The sequence below is a fragment of the Colias philodice genome, chromosome 13 (genome assembly GCF_061535455.1).
Source record: "Colias philodice isolate Cphi_HAF_F1 chromosome 13, ilColPhil1 Martin Lab GWU primary, whole genome shotgun sequence".
In the NCBI taxonomy this organism is placed as follows: Eukaryota; Metazoa; Arthropoda; class Insecta; order Lepidoptera; family Pieridae; genus Colias; species Colias philodice.
In genome coordinates this window covers 2,025,836-2,048,556 of record NC_143098.1, presented here as the reverse complement: position 1 = coordinate 2,048,556, position 22,721 = coordinate 2,025,836, and the positions used below count along the sequence as shown (strand labels likewise).

Sequence of the window (22,721 nt, the reverse complement as noted above, 5' to 3'; positions counted from 1 at the left end):
CTCCTGAAAATAATTAATCTGCTCACAACAAGCGAAACTACAGTACCTACCTACTACTACTAGTCTACATGCAAATCTCTTTATCTCTCTACTATTAAACAACGATGTAAAATATCTCAATAAAATTCTCGCAAAGAGCATACCAGAGAAGCTATGCATCTGAAAGTAGGTCTTGAAATACTAACTCATATCCGTATAAGACGGTCCACACAGAGCGAGCAGCCTCGCGAAGCAATTGCTACGTGAAGCAGCTCGATCTATGTGGACGTGGCTACAAATGACGTCACACGCGTCTTTCTCAATCAAGCGACGTCCACACTGACCGAGATATAGGTACGCAGCAATTCTTTCACTCTCGTGCCTCTTCTGTGTGGACCCACCTTTATGGATAGGAGGTACTTTTAGTAGGTGCATAGCTTCTCTGATAAGCTCTATGCAGCAGCAGTTGTTTCGCGAGGCTGCTCGCTCTGTGTGTACCCGCCTTATGACATTATACGGTGAAAGCTGACGCACACGCATGCACTAAGTGGCGTATTGCCAAACGCACACACGTGTAATTTCTGTCATTTGGTACAAAGAATGCGCAGTATTTATAAGGACATAAGTAAATAGGGAGTCGATGACTTATGACTTGTTTTGGTGACATGTAAATGTATTGTTTTCATTTAATTAGTCCTTTGATGCTGCTTTTATAAACAAGGGCATTGATCAAACTCAAATATATAATAATTGTTCCTATATTTACGTATGAATATAGAGTCAATTTGAAGTGCTTAGTTGATCACGCCTAAAATCTTAGGTGGATTTATGTGAATAAAAGTAATGTACAGATACGTCAAACTTCTGTGAAGGATATGTGCCACTTTTAGTTCATACAATATGCAAAACTGTGATATTTGCTAATGCGTTTTATCGTAAAAATTACTCATAGCATTTTCCTTTGTTTACAGAATTGTAACCGAACAAAAATAGAACTTACTAATATCTAATATTCAATTTGACATTTTATCAATTTGAAAGTACTAATACCAACATATGATTACATCAAACAATGCGGAAATTCCGGACCCATATTTCAGAATCCTATTCAAGACCAACATCAAACCAATAGGTTAGGCTATACGTACATATATTACGAATAGTCTGTAATGAAATATCTTCGAAATGTCACAGCTTAGCAGTCATATTGTATTCAAAATGTGTTATCCGACTTCGAGCTTCACTTTGACAAATTTCACAGGCAAGAAACATGGGGTTTGATTAATTTCTCTCACACATTATCGAGTTACTGTCTGAGCGTCGCATATAATTGTGTTATCAAGTGAAATTAAGGCTGGATTTAATCTGGCTGACGAACGGTGTCAATTTAGTTTGCGTAGTTCGCGTATTGAAAATATAATTTCCACCCGCAGCTTCGCCCGCGCTGTCAAAGAAAAACCCGCATAGTTCCCGTTCCCGTGGGATTTCCGGGATAAAACCTATCCTATGTCCCGGGGTAAAAAGAAGCCTATGTCCTTTCTCGGGTATCAAAATATCTCTATACCAAATTTCATGCAAATTGGTTCAGTAGTTAAGGCGTGATTGAGTAACAGACAGACAGACAGAGTTACTTTCGCATTTATAATATTAGTATGGATTATCTAAAGCAACATTAAACTTTGATGTAAAAAGTGTAAGGTTCTTACATTTAAAGTCAATAATTTTTTGAGATAAAATTACATTTTTAAATGTATGATTAAATAATACTCTTGATTATAATTTATTTAATCATTTTCTTAAATAGTTAAAATGAATTGTCTTAAATAAAAATTAAGGTTTGTATTTGTATAAACAGATTTTTTTCATAAATTCAAACAGTAATGCAATACTTTTGATATGCTTTGTATCGCTTAAATTTATGAGTATAGTTTAGTTTTCGTGAATACACATTTAAACGAAATATACGGTAAAATGTTTTAAAATATCTCATAGTTTAACAAAGCATGACTTTTTCAAAAGATTAATAAATGCTGCGATCCTTTTCATATTTATATTTCGTAAAATATTAGTACGTTACGAACGAGAGCTTTGCAAACGATCTAACGTTTAAAAGCTTTTTAAATGTATACAGTTTTATTATAACTGTGTGAAAATAAAATTACCTTTCATTACTTCTAATTAAAAATCTTTACCAATATGTATGCTTTATGATACGATAATATACAGAATTATAACAGAGTAGTTGTTATGTGGCTAGGTATACCTTCCTATTACAATGTACTCTATGGTGTACAACACAATGTCGATATTGAATTGATATGAAATGCATGGGGTTACGGGCCATGCTATGTTTATATTCCTTGAGTCAGTTGCTCGATGATATAGTTGTATTATATCGCAGGTTTTTCATAAAATTAGTTTATTGATCGAAAACCTTGGCTTTTGATAAAAACCCGAAAGATGGCACGTTTAAAACCAAATTAGACTAGTTCAGATTTTTTATCAAAAACCTGACCTAATTTGGGTTTATGATAAAGTTCTCGTCAAGAACAATTTGCTTTGCTTTAAAATAAATCAATTTAAATTAAATATGTATGATAATCCATCATAAATTCATAATTAATCCTGTAAAAACGTCGATCAAGAAGCGAGAAATTGTAAATTTTACCAGGCACATTTTATGCTCATTGCAATACTAATAGTTTTATTTTTTAACTCAAATATATCACGTGTTTTCTAAAGAAAGTGCATGCATTGTTGATTGACTCTGTCTAACTATTAATAGTCAAGTCATTGGCATTTATTGAAAAGGACAGTGGGTTATTTATTTATAGGTGTGGTAAATACTGCGTACGTCCGCGTATAAATTATTACAACGATATTTTCATTTCAAATATGAAAATTTAAATGTAAAGTTTGTATCGTAAACTCTTTAAAATTTCGTTACTTTCTGTCAGAGTGGTTTATTTTATAGCTTGAATAGTTATTAAAATGAACTGATATTATTATAATATTGTTTTTATTTGTATATTCCAGCATTGCGCTCAAAATAAACTAATGAAGCATGTTAAGTACATAGGTATTAACATATTTTATTTATTTCTATTTGTTTCTGAACTCAATTAACTTCAAAGTGAAAGAGGTAGAGCAGCGAATTAACTTTACAAATATACATAAAAATAATATTCCTTTATTCATTACGATTAATAATATGAAATTTACTTGAATAAGACAAAGATGTAGGTGTGTGTATAAGTTCTTCTTTAGATTTTAAGTATTATAGTTTACTCTAAAACTTTTACATATATTTATGTATATATGTAGTTCGTTTCAAATTAGATTTGCAGTCGTAGATGTTCAAAATAATATAGTAAACAAAAAATAAGCGTTAAAAACAACATGATTCTCTTAAAAAATAGGACAAGAGGTAAACATATTTATAACGTGAAATAACATCCATTAAAAGTGACATTTATATTCTTTTAAATATAAAATGTATTAATTTATGGCGGTTATACACAATATAGCATTTTCACGCTTATTTTTCAAACTTTTATACAATTAACTACGTTAAGGTTTTTTTAAAAATTTTTAAATTGTAAGAGCCTTGAGTTTAATTTCAATTTGCATTTTCGTAGATTATAAATCATAATAAATAGAAACTCAAGGTCAAGTATGTTTAAATATTCTCAATGAACATTTTTGCAGTTTCATCATAATATAATACTAAATCACAACAAACAAATTAATATTTTCTCTTTATAGTAGATTAAAAAACAAACACTACCACGTGCATTTCAAACCAAATTCTTATTGTAAACAAATTAAAGCACACACACACACACACACACACATAATTACTGTTTCTATCACTCTCTTTCTGTCCTAATGAAAATTATGGTAAGCTCTCCTTGTTTTTGCCAGAATTTTCGATCCAACTTCATACAAATAATACGAACTTTTATCCAAATAAACCACACGTCCCTTGTCTTTCTATTTAAATTTATACTTCGATATTTTAATATTTCATTATAATTTTGATAGTATTGTTACTCATTGATACTACGTCTAATCGTATATCTCTTTCTGTCTCTATCCAGCATTCTGTCTCTCTCAAATAGACATTATACTCATCATCTCCCATGATATTCATCAGTTTTATCCTTGCTTCCATGCATTCCTTTTTTGTCATTTTTTTTCTTATAATGCAATTTATTCAAGTCAGTTTTTCAGGTAAGTCTTCAGGTACAAAGCTTCACCGGTACACACACAAAAACATTCCTGTCCAATGACCTTTCAGAACGAAAATCTGAACGCACGCGCTTCCCAAAATATCCCATCGCGCTCTCGTATCGTATTCCCGCAGTACCAATTCAACTGGATATACAGACTAACCTCTTCGCCGATATGACAAGTAATTTGTGTTGATTTTTTGTGTGGATTTTTCCTTTAATGCGCTGTAAGTACGCTTCGCCCTTTGCTACCTAAACCGCTTGACCGGGGAGTTGTGACGTCACTGTAAAAAAGTTGTGGAAAATAGCGATTTTTTGTGAAATTTACTAAGTGAGGGGATAGTTAAAATAAATTACGATATAATCACATATTTTAAAAATTATTATCTGCTCACGCAATATTCTTTTAAGACAAATTTTAGTAATTATAAACACTTTTTCTGTTGTTTTTCTGTCTACTTAATTTATCTTCTTTCAGTCTTCTTTATCAACTTTTTTGGTTTTTTAATATTGCTCTTTTAAAACTTCAGCATAAAAAAAGGAAATTTTCTCAACTAAAATTATATTATGACAATGACATCATAGGTTTTCTTTTGTAGTTATTATTGCGCATTTGTGTACACGTTGTTCTCATACCTGTACAATTATAATGAAAACCTAAAAGATATTTGGATAGCTCCAGCTTTTTTATAATTTCTAAAAAAAGATAAATTATATTACGAAAATTTTAATTATCTCAAGAAAATTTATACGAGTCTGTATATTATTATGATATCGTCATTCCAAAATTAGGTAATTTTCCAATATATGATCATATCCACACATAATTTTTTATAAATAAATAATCATAACCAATACTATTATTTACGTTCTTCAAAGCAATCCTCTTATTTATAACTCCAATGCACTTTAATTGCATGTTTCCCTTTTCTGGTTGTAAGTCAAGTTTAAAACGTCATACATTTTGTTTTAAAAGCATTTCGATGAAATTAAATACGAAATGCTACTGAAGTCTAAACATACGAACGAAAAATAATCATCATAACAGGTTCATAATTGCCGGAAAAATCGAGTGACAAACAAAAACATACACATTTGACAACTTCCTTCTTTAGCAGCCAATTGAAAACAACATATTTTATGCACATGCATTTCTTGTGACGTCAGTGACCTTTACAATATTGTTTTGTTATTTGTGTTTAATTCCTTTGTTTCTATGATGGCGTCATTATAGTAGAGCCAATTTAATAGGCAACATTTGACGTCTATCAATTTTATCTTCATAGGGTGGTAACCTGCTTAAAAACATCGATTAAAGTGAATTAATCGATACGGACTTGAAACATTTGTCAATCGAACTTGAAACACATGTCAATAATTTATGATAATTTTTATTCCCAAGTAATCAATGCATTCGATTATAGATGTCAGATTTCGACTTTTAGAGTAACGTCTCTGGTATTTAAAAAGAAAAAAGGTTTATTGACACAAAATTGTAGCGACGTCAGTTCTTTAAATCAGAAATTGTTCATTATGTTTAGAATGGTTTATCAGTAAAATCAAGTCCTAAAATTACTTCTATCAGTCATTATTATTATAAATATGTAATCGTAATTGAAAAAAGTTAAACAAATGTGCAGTTCTAACAAAACGAAATATCATGTTATTCTATGTTGTGGTTACTAGGTTACGTTGTTGAATTTTGTTGAACTGTCAAATGTTGCCTATTAAAATGGCTCTACAATAGTTTGTAGGATTCCTCAAGTTTGCAGTAACCGCGATCTAGGTTAGAGAATGCTGCAGAATATTGACCTATTGAGATAAGGTTGATTCTCAGAATGCATAGATAACTGACCTATTAATGTTGTAAAGTTTGATTACTTCTGAAGATTAATAAAATAGGTCTTCCTGTACACACTTAAACAACGGTTACCGTATTATGGACTCAAATTCTTCTTTAATTAAGTAGGTAGTTTGACTTTTTGATCATATCAAGGAAACAGCACACACATTATTTAAATAGGAAGTAGTTATTATTTCGGGCATAAAAATACCTTATCACAAACTGTAACATTACTCATAACCACTTATAAAACTTAACAGAATAATAACATTTATATTTAGGTGAATTCGTGGCAATTACTTTAAAATTCTAATTAATAATTTTCTGTTTATTTTTTTCTTAACATTCTTCAATAAATTTTCTTCAGAAGAACAAATTTAACTGAAAAATGATTCGCTTACAATTTACAATCTTTGAAGTCTATTTATGTTAAATCGAATAAAATTAAATACCATTTTTATATTAGAAATCTTATATAATGAGAAAAATTATGAAATTTATATTTTTAAGCTTTAGATGTTGCTATAAAGTTATTAGAATTAAATCTCTTTGTTCTAGAATTATCCAAGTTATTAAAAAGGAAAAGTAAACCCCAGTCACGTCCTAATAAATATTGCCAAAGCTTATTTTCGCGCCTTTAAATATAATTAAAAACAAACAGTCGGAATTACAGAGATAAAGAAATAAAAAAAAATATATGGGAGAGATTTTTCTTTTATGATTTAGTTAGAAAAAAGTTCACAAGAAATTTTAGTTTAATATGTTGACTCTTGTGATCAATGTATCCTTGACTAGCTTTCCGCCCGCGGCTTCGCTCGCGTTTTCAAACAAAAACCCGCATAGTTCCCGAATCCCGCTCCCGTGGGATTTCCGGGATAAAACCTATGTGTTAATCCAATTATTTCCATTCCAATTAGTGAAGCTTTTTATTGTCCTATTTAATAGGTATTTAATGGAAAAACAAAGAAAAATAATCAATCTGTTTCACAGGAATCCTTGTTGAAAATAGTAATGACGTGACGTTGTTATACGAAAATCACATCATTTTCCAAATGTGTTTTACTAACATCCGTAAAAATTATAGGCATCGTTCCAACATTCTCTCTTACGTATTATGTAGGCGAATAAATAATATCGAAACTCACGGAATATAAACTTATGACATGTGCAGGTAACTTTTAGTACCAACCTACGAGAAAAACATTTATGTGAAAAGGAAGATTCCCTTCTTTCTTTGAAGAAATTTTAACATTTAACTAACTTTTTATATGGAGTTTCAATTTTTTAAGTGAAACTTTAGGCGGGTTGAGAGTACAATTTCAAGGTCGCGTCATGGCAAAAACATCACGTCTTGGAGGGCGACGTTTTTGATATCTTTGTATCTTGCCAAAGAAGTTTCACTTTTCGTGACACGTGTGCTACACACGCACACAACACACGCCCTTCGAAGTTGACCTAATCCGAATACAACTACTTTAGTGCAAAGTTTAAAAGATGATCTACAATTATTATGTATGAGATAAAACCACTCATTGTTACGAATATATTTTAGCAGTCTGATTCACAATATCTCGCGCCAAAACCAACACGAGACAAAAACGTAGTACACAGAAAAAAGCTCTCAAAATATAATTCTACGGAAAAGATAATATAACAAGGCCACTCTTAGTGTTCAGTGTTGTAATTTTAGGGAGAACGAAGTATGTATGTATTTACTTTTAAAAGCAAGCCATGATCATTTTACCAACCTTCGTCATATACTCGAAGAAGTTATGTCACAATACAATTATGATACAACGAATGCTAATACAAGTCGTTAATGATTTGATTTATGTGCTTATCTAGATAGAATTTAATTAATCAGTGATAGCACTATTAACATGGGAGTGTCTGTATCTTAGGATGTATTGTTGTTGTGCCAATAAAATAAATAGCTGAGGTCGAAAAAAGCTGCTTATATCGCTTATGTTCAGGTCCTCTAATTCTTAATTGTATAATAGGAGTAGATAGAGTTATTATTCCGTTAAAACAATTTGTTAATTATACCTTGTTTTATTTAGTTCATTAAGGCACTGTCATTTAGACTCTGACTTGATTATAAAAAAAAATATGGACGGGAACACGTAGGTAGGTATAACCGTTACATCGATTTAGAAGCACCCACCGTAGTAGTAGTAGGGGAGGCCAAGAGGGGGATTTTGGGATTTACTCGAGCGCGTCAGATTACTATAAGGGACGGTGCCTTAGCTATTCATTAGTACCTCTAGTCAATATGAGCAGTTATGGTTGGTGGGTGCGCTCAGGGGCCCCGCTGGAAAATTTGAATAATCCATAATTCCCTAAGGTTGAGCTCGAATCGTCAGATTAGCGAAATGGGGACTTCTTATATTGTAATTAACCCCCCCATATATTAATCTGACGCGCTCGAATAATATTACTTTAATTTTTTACCCTTTCTTCATAGCGATTAAATCGCCACTTAAATCGTCAGATTAACGTATACTTTTTTTCAGTGACGTCCTGGAGCATGCAAAATATCAATATCTAACGCGCTTGAGTATTTCCAAGCCAATTTTTTTCTTTTTTAAATTAAAAAAAATCAAAAAACCCTTCCCCACCGCTAAAAGTGAAAACATTATAGGACCTTTTTTTCTCGCTATGGTCTAATCTACCAATTCTAATAGGTTCCCGTGACGCTCGAGTAAATCCACATTTAGCATCCTGGGCTCCCCTACTATAGGTAGTGAAAGCGAATAAAATTGCTCCAAAAAAGTCCCTTATATTTTCCAAACCTCTTTTATACAATCCTTCAAAAAGTTGTTTAAAATTTTATTATTATGCTTAGCTCAAGTTAAAAAAACAAATATGTCACCATTAACATAAACCATGAGTTTCAGCAATTTCCATATCACACTCAAATCTAATTACAATAACATACAAAGCCAAATGACGGAGCTAGTTATCTATTCCACATACTGAATACAAAGCAAAACTGATTGACGGTAATTATATGCAACGTGCAATTTGTATATCAATTATACTAGTGTAATGATAAACAATCTCGGCTTGGAATACAAATGGGATACATTCATGAATATATTTATCTAATTAGATGTTTCTGAACTTACATTAACAAGAGGCCAATTTTTTATTAGCCAATTCTATTTTTTTGTTTTTACCGCGTTGTTCCCAATTAATAATCTGTGTGTAAAATGAATGTTTGTCTGTTCATCTTATAGAATCGTAAACCATGCATTAGATCATCTTCGGCAAAGTGTTGTGCGTGAGCCCACGAAGCTTTCTGCGTTGGTATGACCAATCTTCGACAGTGTACCAAATCTATTAGGCAAAACCGGAATGCACAATAAATATTTCATTGTTTAAAATTCCAAATAAAATAGCATTTCATACAATTTTTATCAATTAAAACCACATCTGTTAAAACCCCATAAAAGCATTAAGCAATTACGTATACGGGATAGTTCATAGCTAGAAGCTTATAACTCGGCAATTTTCAAAACCACCTTACTCTCACAGACTTGGCAGCTGCGCTCAACCAACATTTAAAACGTCTTTATACCAGTTATACCTTTTAAAGCTAATGTAAGATGTAAGTAGAAAATAAGAAATGCTTGCCAAGTTTCTGTCATAGGATTTAATATGTCGTAGCTACTGAGCCTCAAAGTGATTTATTTCTTAAAGGTTTTAGTTGAAAATTGTTTGTTTTAAAATGAATAGTTTTTGCGGATTGGCTGATTAAGTAATAAACTTTACCTATGAATATTCACACTAGAATTATTACGGTTACTTTACTGATTTTTGTAATGGATGATTTCTTGTATCCTCTATGTCGCTATATAAATATTTATTTGGGAATACCAACTTTCATCTTAAGAGAATTAGATAGACATTTTAACAAATAATATATTTTTGTCTAAAAAATTTCAGGAAATGTAGGATATTTTGATTAAGAACTAAAGCAGCATCGTATTATTTCAATGATAAATAATTGTGCATTGGAAATAGGTAGGTAGACGCATTTTACACAACTATAATACCTTCCAAAGACATTCCTTACAACTTGCTCAATAAAAACTGGTCTACAATACATACAAAATAAACAAACATACATTGATACCACGAAAAATTCACCCAACTCCAAATAAACAGACCACAAACGTGTGAAACGCAAACAAAAATTGCAATTCATCCTTTGACTCGACCTCCAGTATCGTAAAAATAACTCTCAATGTTCGTTCATGAATCTTCGTGTACGTTTTATCATCGATCAAAATATATTTAGAATTTAGAAAACATACAATAAAACTATGACGTATGTAACACGCAACAATATATCTACGTAGGATCGAGTAAGAGCTATTTTCAATTCCGTGTCATAGGATTTTTAAGTTTTAAAATAGATTCAATGTTTCTCATAAAGGTGGCCAGATGGATATGAAATTTACATATTATAATATGATATTCATGACTATTTTTTTTTGCATAAAAATATGATGATAATTCCCGTGTAATTAAGAATTATTAAAGAATACCACAAATAAATAATAAACACGTTCAAATATAAAATAATACGTAACCACTACGATCAAAAGTATCTTAGCAATAACATAACATCATATTATCATCATTAGTACTGACATTTTTTAATTTTAATAATTAATTAATTTTAATAATTAATTTCATTACATCTCTGTATTTACCGAACTTCAAACTACCCTCCTTTTTCCAATCAAAGTGCAGCAAAACTTCAGAACATTTCTCGTTACAAATCCTTTGAAATTTTAAACTATTGATCAGTTGCAAATTGCTCTGCGAAGTCTCTTTATGGCCGTAAAGTTTTTTCAACAGTTGTGTTGCGCTGACCGTCTTAATAGAGAATATTAATGAGGGAAATGCTTTAATAAATTAAAAGTGATCTTGTTGTTGATTTTTTATTGCCTGATTTACAAAATTTAATTATAAATTTAATTCAAATGAACTATGAAATAAAAATCTCTAGATCGTGGGTAGGGTTTTAAGGGCATAAAGTACAAACATTATTAGCACCTCTCCAATCTTGGATCTCGCACGTGCTTCCAGGCAAACTGTGCCGTGTGAACTACCAAATCTATTTTCGCTCCCACCCGGATTTCTGAACGCAACGCCCAAATTAAACTTTACAGTAATCAGTTAATGATCGCATATATTATACCAAGGTCAGGTAAGACATCATAATGTATAGAGGAAAGTATAGAAGTATTGTTTATGTCTAGCATAATATTATATGTCTGAAATGTTATTCAATTTATATTCTTACTAGCAACCCGCCCGCGGCTTCCCCCGCTTTGTCTGAATCCAATAAAAGCGTAATTTTAAATATTTTTAAGCATACATAGGGATACAGGGACAGATAAAGCGACTTGGTTTTATACTATTTAGTGATTATTTTGATAGACATTGCAAGAGATAAAAAAAAAACATAAAATAACATGTGCATGTCGTGGTAATGTTGTTAAAAAAAACACGTTGAGTATTTTGAACATAAGGAAACATATTCTTCGTATGTTTTACCAGCAAATCTATTGAATGGTATAGAATGTAAGTGAAGTTAATTTTAGATGTCTATATTTGGAACGCATAGCCAATACGCCTTGCCTGTATCCTGCTGTGCTATTAATATAACTGAGTTTGTGGGAATAGGAATATGCTTATTGCTGTACTCAATACAATTGGATTTAGCTCAAATGCACACCAATAGATATAGAATATAAAACTATTAACTAAATAAAACTAACTTAAAACGTTTTAAGTGAAACTTCTTTAGGCGCGTTGAGAGTAAAATTTAAAGGTCATGGCAATACCGTCACGTCATGGAGCAAGGCGACGATTTTAGTATCATTGAATTTTGCTTAAGAAGTTTCACTTCTGACACGTGTGCTCGGCACACATGCTCTTTCTTTATTTTCCCTCCTAAAACACAATAAAATGTATATAACCCTAATGCAGTACACCAATAGATGCAAAATACGTACTATTAACTATCACGTTAATCTCTCAAAGTTTTTTTCCTACAAAAACACTTTCCACAGAATAAACGAGCTGCCTATTTGCAATAGGTAATGCAAATATTATCGGCTACTCATCTCTGTATTTACCGAACTTCAAACTACCCTCCTTTTTCCAATCAAAGTGCAGCAAAACTTCAGAACATTTCTCGTTACAAATCCTTTGAAATTTTAAACTATTGATCAGTTGCAAATTACTCTGCGAAGTCTCTTTATGGCCGTAAAGTTTTTTCAACAGTTGTGTTGCGCTGACCGTCTTAATAGAGAATATTAATGAGGAAAATACGTTAATAAATTTAAGTGATCTTGTTGTTGATTTTAGATTTTTATTATTTGATTTACAAAACATACCTAGGGAAAGCTTATATGCTGTCGAATCACAAACTTAAAAACTGATGTTTAAGGTAGTGTACTAATATTATATTCTGTGGTAGTGTGACCTAATTGATGTCCATTTAGAGATGATGATGATGTCACTTTACAGATTATGCTTCCTATTTCATTCCTCTTGTTTTGTCCAATACTTATGTCTTGTTTTGTTTCTACTTTCATTAATGTTTAATCTTTGAAATATACCCAGAGCTGTTTCATTTCCAAAAAGAATATTAGCACTTACTGTTCCTCCCTCTGGTGAAATTTAAATTTGCATGACGCGTTTGAAGTAAAGTAATGGGTTCCTTGTTTTTATTGTATTTGTTTGTTTTTACCGGGTTGTGTTATGTTCCTTTGAAAAGTAAAGTGTAGGATGGGTGTATGAAAGTAATCGTAATTATTCAGTGTTTAATGTTGAATTATAAAAATAACTCGGTTCTAACAGGTACTAATGCGTAAACTATATTATATTCTATAATAGTTTCAGCTTTTTTCTTTTTAAAATCCTTTCGTCTGTATATTGTTATCATTATGTTTATGTATACCTATCATTAAACAGTGTTCAAATCACAATAAAATCTATTACAGAGTTTAACAATTTTTATTAACTTTTATTAAATTTCATATTTCTTGTTACAGATACATAAATTACGTTGAAAAATGGAGCAGTTCGAGTCACTGCTGACATGCTGCGTGTGCTTGGACCGGTATCGGAACCCGAAGCTTCTGCCATGCCAGCACAGCTTCTGTATGGAGCCGTGCATGGATGGGCTTGTCGATTATGTTCGACGACAGGTAAGAACAATTTTATTTGAAATACAAAAAATGAAAAAAAAAAAGGTTATTTTTACTTAATAATAGGATAAGAGCGGTTAGTGGTAAGAGATGAGATTTTGATAGGTTTTTTTCCCATAATTTAACATGTAATGTAACTATGTAAATAGACATTACATCTTTTTCTTTTAAAATGTTACACATAATACTTAAGTGTACATAATAAATTTAAACTGTATATATTAGTGCATGTATTAACGCTTCTTGAAATTAATTATATTAATTTAATATGAAACAATATGTGCACATAATTAATGTACTTCTTTTCCCACAGGTTAAATGTCCAGAATGCCGAGCAGAACACCGTATCCCATACCAGGGAGTCCAAGGCTTCCCCACAAATGTCACCCTACAGCGGTTCTTAGAACTGCACGCTCAAATAGCTGGAGAACTACCAGATCCCACAGCTGGGCAGGTCATGGAAAGATGCAATGTTTGCTCAGAAAAAGCATATTGTGCGCCCTGTGCCCATTGCGAAAAGAAAGTCTGCGATGACTGCAAATCCGCTCACATGGAAGTTCTCCGTAGGGAAATCACTAGGATTAATAACCAAATTCGACGCGGTGTAAATAGGCTACAAGATATACTTGGTATAGTTGAACGTAATACGTCGAATCTACAAACGAATTGTGCTGCAGTAGCCGGTGAAGTAGATGAAATACACAAGAGGCTGGCTAAAGCGCTCAAAGACCGAACTGATTTTCTACGAAATGAAATCGACCGCTACTTAGCCACAGAACTTAGAAACTTAACTCATCTCAAAGATAATTTAGAATTAGAATTAAGTAACATACAAAGTAATTGTGATCTCGCCGATAAATATATGAATGATGATGTCGAGTGGGAAGATACTGAACTAGTCGATACCAAAGAAATCTTCTTGAAGACTGTTGAATTTTTAAGAAACTTTGATTATGAAGGCGGAGATTATAGCCGTAGGATTAGGTTTATTATGACGCATGATCCAAACCAACTTGTCATGCACGTTGCCAGCTATGGTGAGTTGAATATGAATCAGCCCGGTCATGCAAGCAGTTACTCAAGCTTACAGCCGTCAAGTCAAGGCTTGACAAGGTCGAAGAGCGACCATCGCCTTGCAACTCAATTCCGTCAACAAGAAGAAACGAAGAATTATTATGAAAATGATGAACCAATTCTTGGCGGAAGAAAGTTCGGAGAGCGTCGACCACCTCCACCTGAAAAGCATACAAGAGACTACGGCGCTGCTGATGACTACAGCGGTTACGAATCTGAACATCGGCCATCCCGCCGATTTAGGTCTCGTTTTGTTAGAAGTCATCAACAAGATAATGACTCTGACACAGAACAAACAACACGAAGTGTAAAGGCTGAACAGAAAGAAAAGGAAAAAGAAAAAGTAACTGATACAGAAGACGCTACCCGTGGACCACTCAGTGGAATATTTAGATTGAGTGATTGTCCGCGAGTAATGCAGCGGATATTAGACGTAGAGAGTGGTAAGAAAAAGGAAAAGAAAGAACCACCACCACCACCAAAACCTGTCCAACCAACACCTCAGCCTCAACGTCGACCGCCACCAGCGAGACAGCAGAGTGAAGATGATGAAATATCTCGCCTTAAAAGACAAAATAAAGGCGCTGCAACTTCTCAGGAACCAGAGAGGTCTACTCCACGAGCTGCAGAGGAAGAAAGGAACTCTATTACTCGTAAGCCGCCAACACCAGCCCGGGAGGTGAGTTGGGAAGAGGAGACAGATTGATGAAAAAGAAAATGCAGTACTACGTAGAATTTTTTATCATCACAGTTACTAACAAGGAAACCGCCACAGTAAACTAGGGCATTCCAATCACACACTCCACGTTAACTCATAATACATAAACACAACACAACAAATTGTACCGTGCACTTTTGGTGTCAATACCGAATTTCAATATATTTCTCAGGCATCCAGCGACGGTGAATCAGATGAATCTCTTGGTACACTACAACGAAATCAACGAAAGACTACTGCGTCAGTTACCAAACCTGCAGCAGTTACACGTAGGCCTTCAGCATCTGAGGCTCCAACTGCGCATCGCGCACCAGCACGAGCCGCTAGTACTGAATCTAGTGCATCCACAGAAAGCTCCGGCTCGGCGGTTAAACACACAGGTGCGATATTAACGATCGCAGAGTTAAAAGCAAAATATAGCACAGATGGACTGCCACCCAAACCAAGCAATCGTTTTTTGTCCGCAGGCAATGAAAGAACAACACCAGCAACCACTAATGGAACAGTCAGCGGCGCTCAACGTGTCCAAAGCAGATTTGTAGGATCTCAGCGACCGACACCTGCTCCAGCACCCGCCGAGCCGGCTCAAGAAGACTCTGACACAAGCTCCGAGGAGGAGACAGATTCGTCAGAGGAGAGTGAAGAGGAGCCTGCCCCGCAAAGGAAGCCCGAGAGTCAAGCGATGGCACGAAGTGATATAGGTCCACTACTTGCACGCAGTACGAATGCCCGTAACGATGCGCAAGACAATAAAACTAAAGACGCCGCAGCACCTGCACAGCCACGTTATCGTACGCGACCTCAGCCAGCTGAAGAGGAAACGCCACGTTATGGAAGTAGTTCTTCCTCGTACAGTAATCGATACGGTAGTAAACCAAAAGAGGAGGAGACGACGTCTTCGTTCGATGATGATTCAAAATATCCCACGGCTCGGTCGAGGTATTTAGCACTGAAAGAAAGACGTAATCGTTTAGCGCGGAGTAAAAGTAGTCACAGTGGCTTCGGTGTAGGTGATGACGATGATCAGGATGAACCCGTGTCACCGACAACTGCGTCACCCTCCGCATATTTAGCGGCTCGATACGGCTCCGGCACTACTGGTTCAGAGTTGTCTCGAAGCCGGTCATCGCACGCGCTGAAATCTAGAGAAAGCTCCCCTGAACGACCGGTCGCCGGCGAGAAGGACGGAGCGGCCTTGAGTTCGTGGGCGCGATACTTGAAAAGTAAATACGGGTCTCGAGGAAAAGACCGTGACACAGGAACATCATCGAGCGCATCGCGTCGCCTGTCTCTCGGGCTACCTTTACGCTCAGCAAATGAGCTTGCCAGTTCTGATGACGATTCAAAAAACGCGGCAGGCTCCCCCATCTCCCCTACGGCGGCTACAGCAGCGGTAGCAGGTTAGATAAACGAGTGGCGTGTATATAGGTTTGAGGCTTGTGGAACAGTGGTGTGTCCCGGAAATTTTCATGATGCTAATACATTTTTCTGTCTTAGGTTTCGCAGCAGCAGGTTCCTCCCCTAGGAGCCAGTATCTGCAGAAACGCCGTTTACAATTCAGCGTGGGGAGTCGGGGGAGCGAACCCGGTTACTTTACTTGGCCTCGTGGTATCGCTGTAGGGCCCGACAACACTATGGTCGTGGCTGATTCATCTAACCATCGAGTGCAGGTAATACAGACATAATCGTACAAAAAAAAACTAATTACTTGCCTTTTCCATGCATAAATCTATAGCTATCATGTAGGGGTCAAAATTATTACTATGATATGCCTGTAGGCATAACTTCTAAAAAATAAAAATTATTTTATTACGCAGATATTTATTTCAACTATGCTATCGAGGATTAAATAATGTTTTTCAGCTTCCTATTGTACTCTTAATAAAATATCGTAGAGTAGTTACAACTTACAACATAGCTCCATATAACATCATTAAAATTCATTCAGCTCCTTGTGCTATAAGTGTTATAGCTGACATCATTTTTTATGGTGATGATTACATTTATTTATTTTTTTATTTCCCACCAGGTGTTCGATTCCAACGGTATATTCGTGAAGGAGTTCGGACAGTACGGCAGCGCGGAAGGCGAGTTCGATTGCCTCGCTGGCGTCGCTGTCAACAGAATAGGACAGTACATTATTGCTGATCGGTACAACCATCGCATACAGGTGAATATATTATTTTTATATGGGTTAGATCAAAGCTAAGGAAATAATTGTTAAAGTTGATTATAGATAGATTAAATCAGGTGGGTATGTGTTTAGTTTATTGACGAATAAATGCTAAGAGTATTTCATATGAGTGCTGTAAGTATCATAATTAGATATTTGTCTAATTGGAACAGATATGTTTAATAACTATATTTACTATACAGAAATAGTAAAAGAGTGTATTTACGAACATTCTGAAATAACAAATTAGTGTCAGAAAAATTATATATTTTCTATCATCAAATTGAAGTATTTGCGATGTTCTAATATACAAATTTTCTGTGATCTGTGACAATTTCTGAATCCTAACGTACTTACAGAGCTTTAAACTTCCTTCTCTCCCAAAACCAAACACTTTCCATCTTCTATCAATAATGAAACACGTTCCAATACATTAAAATACATTAAATACGTTCTAATTGTCACGGGGATTCAGACAGACACGTCACATCGAACTGTCAGGCACTCAAAACTTTCTGGCCCAATTTACGTGACGGTAACTTGTGACGTAAATCTGACTGTTGCTGTAGACACACATTAATATGTTGACTTGAAGTACCTAAGTTGTTTTACTTTAGATTGTTCAATCACGCATTAGTAACATTTGAATTGGGTTGTTTTTATAGGAGTACTATAGGGACGAAGTGGTTTGAATCTAATAACAAAAAAAAGCGATCTATACTAGTTAAAATAACAAATGTATCGATTATTTGGAACTTTCATAATATCTGTTTTTAGGCAAGCATAAATGTTACAAAATATTTTACACTCACTAGATATAAACTGATTTATTATCATTAAAAAAAAAGAAATATAAGTCCAAAATATATAAAACGCAGTTCCACCAAAAAATAACAACAAATAAAAACAGAAAAATTTTACACATAAAAAGACGCATATTGTATTCAAAAAAGCTCGCAGATATTCAATTTCCGCCTTGGCCTGGTAGAAATAATTTCCCAAGTATTCCGATATGTGATGTGAAGCGGATGGAATCTCATATCTCAGCTCTCGTGTTATCTACATGATTTTGCAAATGTGACAGGCGTTATAACAATGTGAAGGTTATATACAATCTCAGCGCTCGGCTTCGCTTGTTACCAGGGAAAGTCTATATTATGTTATTCCAAATGTAAATATTTGTAGTTAATATATTTGATGTGACTACGGTCAGCAATTTAAAATGTTAATCGTGATAATGGGTTAAATCACTCAATAATTTTCTCAATATAACGAAATAACTAAGTAGGTAACGAGAAGATAAGATATTATAAAGACTTCTGCATCTCAGTAAATTTGTACTTAACGAATTACTTGACCATTTAAAAAAGTTCACTAAATACAACGCGACCTTCTTTTACATCCAAATGCTTATACGAACCATATTATTGATTTTTTTTATAAAATACGACTTGAAGCGTCTATTCCAATACATCTTACTCAATTCAAACAAAGGCATACCGCTATCTCATACGAATACTTATTATGTATGCATTTCCCAACACAATAGATCTTAAAATATTTCATTTTTGACCAGTACAAAGAAAACTTCATATTGTGCATGTCAGTTTTTGGAATTAAACTATTGTAAGGCATAAAGGAATAAGTTATATCATCAGAAATAAAATAAATTTATTTTTGCGGGTGTGTTTCTTAATTTAAGATATTTTACTGAGTACAAGAATAAATAGTTAAAATTACATCATCTCATTCAAACGAAATTCAACTTTATTCTGCATTCAACTAAAAATAGAGCCTCATCACGTTATAAGAAACACTTTTAATAATAATATATTTGTACGAGAAAATTACCTTCTACAATCTAAGTTTTAATAAATGTATATTGTATTATTATTATATATACTTATTGTATATTACACAATATTTAAAGAGTAGGTATTGTCCGTAAATTACCGGTGAGGCGAGTAACTTCAAACTAAATTACTCATTAATACTTTACTATCTCATATTATGTACAACAATAGAAAGTGATAGAATGTTCATTGTTCATGCTTGTTCACTAAAACTATTGAACGAATTTAGATACAGTTTCAAGCTTAGGGATAGAGCATCCGACAGATTAATTTCATTGCAGTCTAATAGGAACACTGCTATATTATGACTAGTTTATTATATTCTTTCAAAAATGTGGTTTATCTTTGTTTCGTTTATTTAAATACCAGCTTACCGTACGCGGCTTCGCCCGCATTGTCTAAAACCTAATAAATTATATACTAAAACCTTCCTCTTGAATCACTCTATCTATTAAAAAAAAATCCGCTGCGTAGTTTTAAAGATTTAAGCGTACAAAGGGACATAGGGACAGAGAAAGCGACTTTGTTTTATACTATGTAGTGATGATGAATTGATGAACATTGCTATTCAGACATTTTGAATTAGGTCAAAGGTCGATTATTTTAATTATTATAATCAAAGTAATTCAAGAAGCGCGAATGAGCTTCGTATTTCCTGAATTAACAAAATTTGCAATGTTAACTTTAATTTACTATCTTCAAATTATTATAATATTCAGAGTTATTAAGAGATCTAAAGGTGTTTCACACGGAACGGTAATTTTTCCAAGCCAAAGGAAGGCGCTTTCACACTGTGCTTTTAATGTCGAAAAGCACCAAAAAATTCAACACAGGTGCTATCTAATCTAGCCCGTTGCTGTGGTTTTCCTCGCTTAGTATATACGTTTCATTGTAATTTCCATAGCTTTTATATTCACCCGGCCCTCAATTTTGTGACCAATAATTTTTGCGAACCAATTGCATTGTTTTTACGGAAAATAACAAAATTAATCAATAATTATCTATTATTCTACTGTTTTCAACTAAAGTTAATGTTACAGTAAATGACTAATAGTTACCAGTAAGCTATAAGATAGTTGAAGTTATTCTTTTCTACTAAAACTAAAGGCTTTGTCAGATAGGACGCGTATTTTAGCGCTGCGTAGTAGCGCTGCAGCGTCCTGTTTTAACGTCGCGCGAGGCTTCGTCAAACAGAACGCTTTAGCGCGCGTTAGGACACAGCAATTGATATTATTAAAGCTGCATGTTGTTTACATAATTATTACTTACGAACAAAACAAGGTACAGCGATATTAACTCCGGAGTCGGAAGAATTTTTTACTTACCAGTTTCATTAATTTCTTCTCCGATTTGTGCCCACAATTTTGCCTTTATTGATATATCTTTATAGTTTATATGAACTATCCTTCGTATTATATAAGCATGGATATTTTCTAAGCAATTCTATCAAATTTTCGGTCAATATGCAGTATTTTATTATTATTTTACGCCTATTAACTCCGACGCTAAAATAAAATTTGTAAAAAAATACAACACCCGACGTTAAAGCGTCCTAACGCCGCGACAGAGCGTTGCGTTCTGCTAGCGCCGGCGCTCTGTTTGACGGTATTCTACGATGGTAGTAGAACACATCTTAGCGTCATATCGCGGCGTCAACTTAACGCTCTGACGCGCGCTAAGTACGCGTCCTGTCTGACAAGGCCTTAATCTTCATCATCATCAGCCCATACGTTCCCACTGCTGGGACACGGGCTTCCCGTGGGAAGGGAAACTTATCTTTACCTACCAGTAAATGACTAATAGTTATAGCAGTAAGCTATAAGGTAGTTAAAGATTGCAACTCACTAATGCAACAAAAACGCAAGCTCACGAACAAAATCGCCACATCACAAGCCAGTATGAAACAGCTTAATGCCTGCAAATCCCAGTAGACTGAACTCGAGTGATCGCGTTACAGTCTATTCATTTCCCAAAAGACATCTTGTATTCATATCGCCGTAATTGAAATTACTTGGTGTTCCGTCTTGCTTGTTTGTTTGATTGTTACTGGGAATCGGTGCTATGTAAAATCATGTTAAAAAGCTATTTTTTGACATCCTCAATAAAAATTGATTTCAAGAAAAAAAAAATACATTAAAAAATAGATTTGCTAATTTAGTATTTATTTTTAAATGAATTTTACCTTATTCCAAACTAAAAGTAACAACTTTAAATGCATTTTCGTGTAGAAAAAGATTTCCCAACCATAACTACATGGGCAAATTTTTATCCCAAAAATCGTAGAAGAAACATAGCATAAATGATAAAACTGTGATAAAACTTTGTATACACAACATCAACTCCATACATTTTGTTCCACATATTTACCCATACAATTTTTCCAGGTCTTCGATCCAGCTGGTCGTTTCCTAAGATCATTCGGCAGCCAGGGCACAGGAGACGGCAAATTCAACTACCCGTGGGGCATAACCACGGATGCTCTCGGATTTATTTATGTTTGTGACAAGGAAAACCATAGAGTACAGGTATGTATTAGTTATTTTTTTTTTTATGTAAAAAATATACTGATATTTAAAAAAACAAACATGATAAAGCATTGTCTGGAAGAGAGTTTGGTTTATCTTGATTACTATAAAGAAAAATATTAAAATATAATCGTATTTATCTACCCACGCAACATGTATTACCTATAATATATTATTATAATTGGTCTATTGCAATCACTAAATCTAATAAAAAATCATAGCATCTTCATCTTCAATCAATCATAGTTGTGTTTGAAATCATGCATTGCAAACGTAAAAATAATTCAACCTTAATATTCACAATCTTAATATCTTAATCTTAATACTATTATAAAAGGCGAAAGTTTGTATGGATGTATGGATGTTTGTTACTCTTTCACGTAAAAACTATTGAACCGATTACAATGAAATTTAGCACACATATAGAGGGTAACTTGGATTAACACATAGGATAGGTTTTATCCCGGAAATCCCACGGGAACGGGAACTATGCGGGTTTTCCTTTGAAAACGCGGGCGAAGCCGCGGGCGGAAATCTAGTATCTAATATTACCTATCACCCATATGAATTCTGAATACACTGACTATAATATTATAAACTATCGATACTTACAACAATTTAATTAAACAACCGATTTCAAGTTATTAGCTTGCATAATTTAATAATAAAAGCTCTTAATGAATTTGTTCAAACACGCTTTACATTAAGCTTATTAGTTATTTCATTTAACTAAACGTATAGAATAATATAACAGCATGGTGGATTTAACAAATTGTCTATGAATTACTGAATATTATCGAGTCGGTAAATTTCATTTATTTGCATTAGCCTTGTTTTTGGCTGGGATTTATTCAAATGAAAATAAATATCCAATTCATTCGTTGTGTTTGGCAAATATTCATTTGAATGGTTTAATTTTTGAAGTGAAACTTCTTAATCGGGGTTGGAAAAAAATTTAATGTAACATTTTTTTCGTTACGCGTGACATTTTCCGTTACGCGCGATCTTTTTCTTAAACCTACCACGCGTGATTTGACGTATTTCTGTAAAGCTGCATATATATAGTAAATTATTTTTTGAAAAATATAAAAG

At 33.7% G+C, this 22,721-nt stretch overlaps 1 protein-coding gene and 2 long non-coding RNA genes across 6 annotated transcripts in view; 2 read left to right on the top strand and 1 right to left on the bottom strand.

Annotated features, from left to right (window-relative positions):
• The window catches only part of LOC149483208 (uncharacterized), a 138,561-nt gene that overhangs the window by 42,159 nt on the left and 73,681 nt on the right, over positions 1-22,721 (top strand). The window lies entirely within an intron of this gene.
• tn (tripartite motif containing protein thin) overlaps positions 1-22,721 on the top strand; it is a 100,283-nt gene that overhangs the window by 66,051 nt on the left and 11,511 nt on the right. The window contains exons 1-8 of one of the 4 annotated variants that reach the window (XM_089702133.1): positions 4,334-4,438; positions 13,131-13,286; positions 13,600-15,039; positions 15,251-15,458; positions 15,546-16,478; positions 16,576-16,748; positions 17,108-17,248; positions 21,489-21,629. In XM_089702133.1, the coding sequence (XP_089558259.1) occupies positions 13,152-13,286; positions 13,600-15,039; positions 15,251-15,458; positions 15,546-16,478; positions 16,576-16,748; positions 17,108-17,248; positions 21,489-21,629 (3,171 nt within the window). In that variant the 5' untranslated portion in view covers positions 4,334-4,438; positions 13,131-13,151. Of the gene's footprint in view, positions 1-4,304; positions 4,439-13,130; positions 13,287-13,599; positions 15,040-15,250; positions 16,479-16,575; positions 16,749-17,107; positions 17,249-21,488; positions 21,630-22,721 lie in introns of those variants that run through there. The other 3 variants (XM_089702132.1, XM_089702130.1, XM_089702131.1) reach the window with 3 other exon arrangements.
• LOC149483210 (uncharacterized) overlaps positions 1-22,721 on the bottom strand; it is a 45,686-nt gene that overhangs the window by 17,295 nt on the left and 5,670 nt on the right. The gene's annotated exons all lie outside the window — the stretch shown is intronic.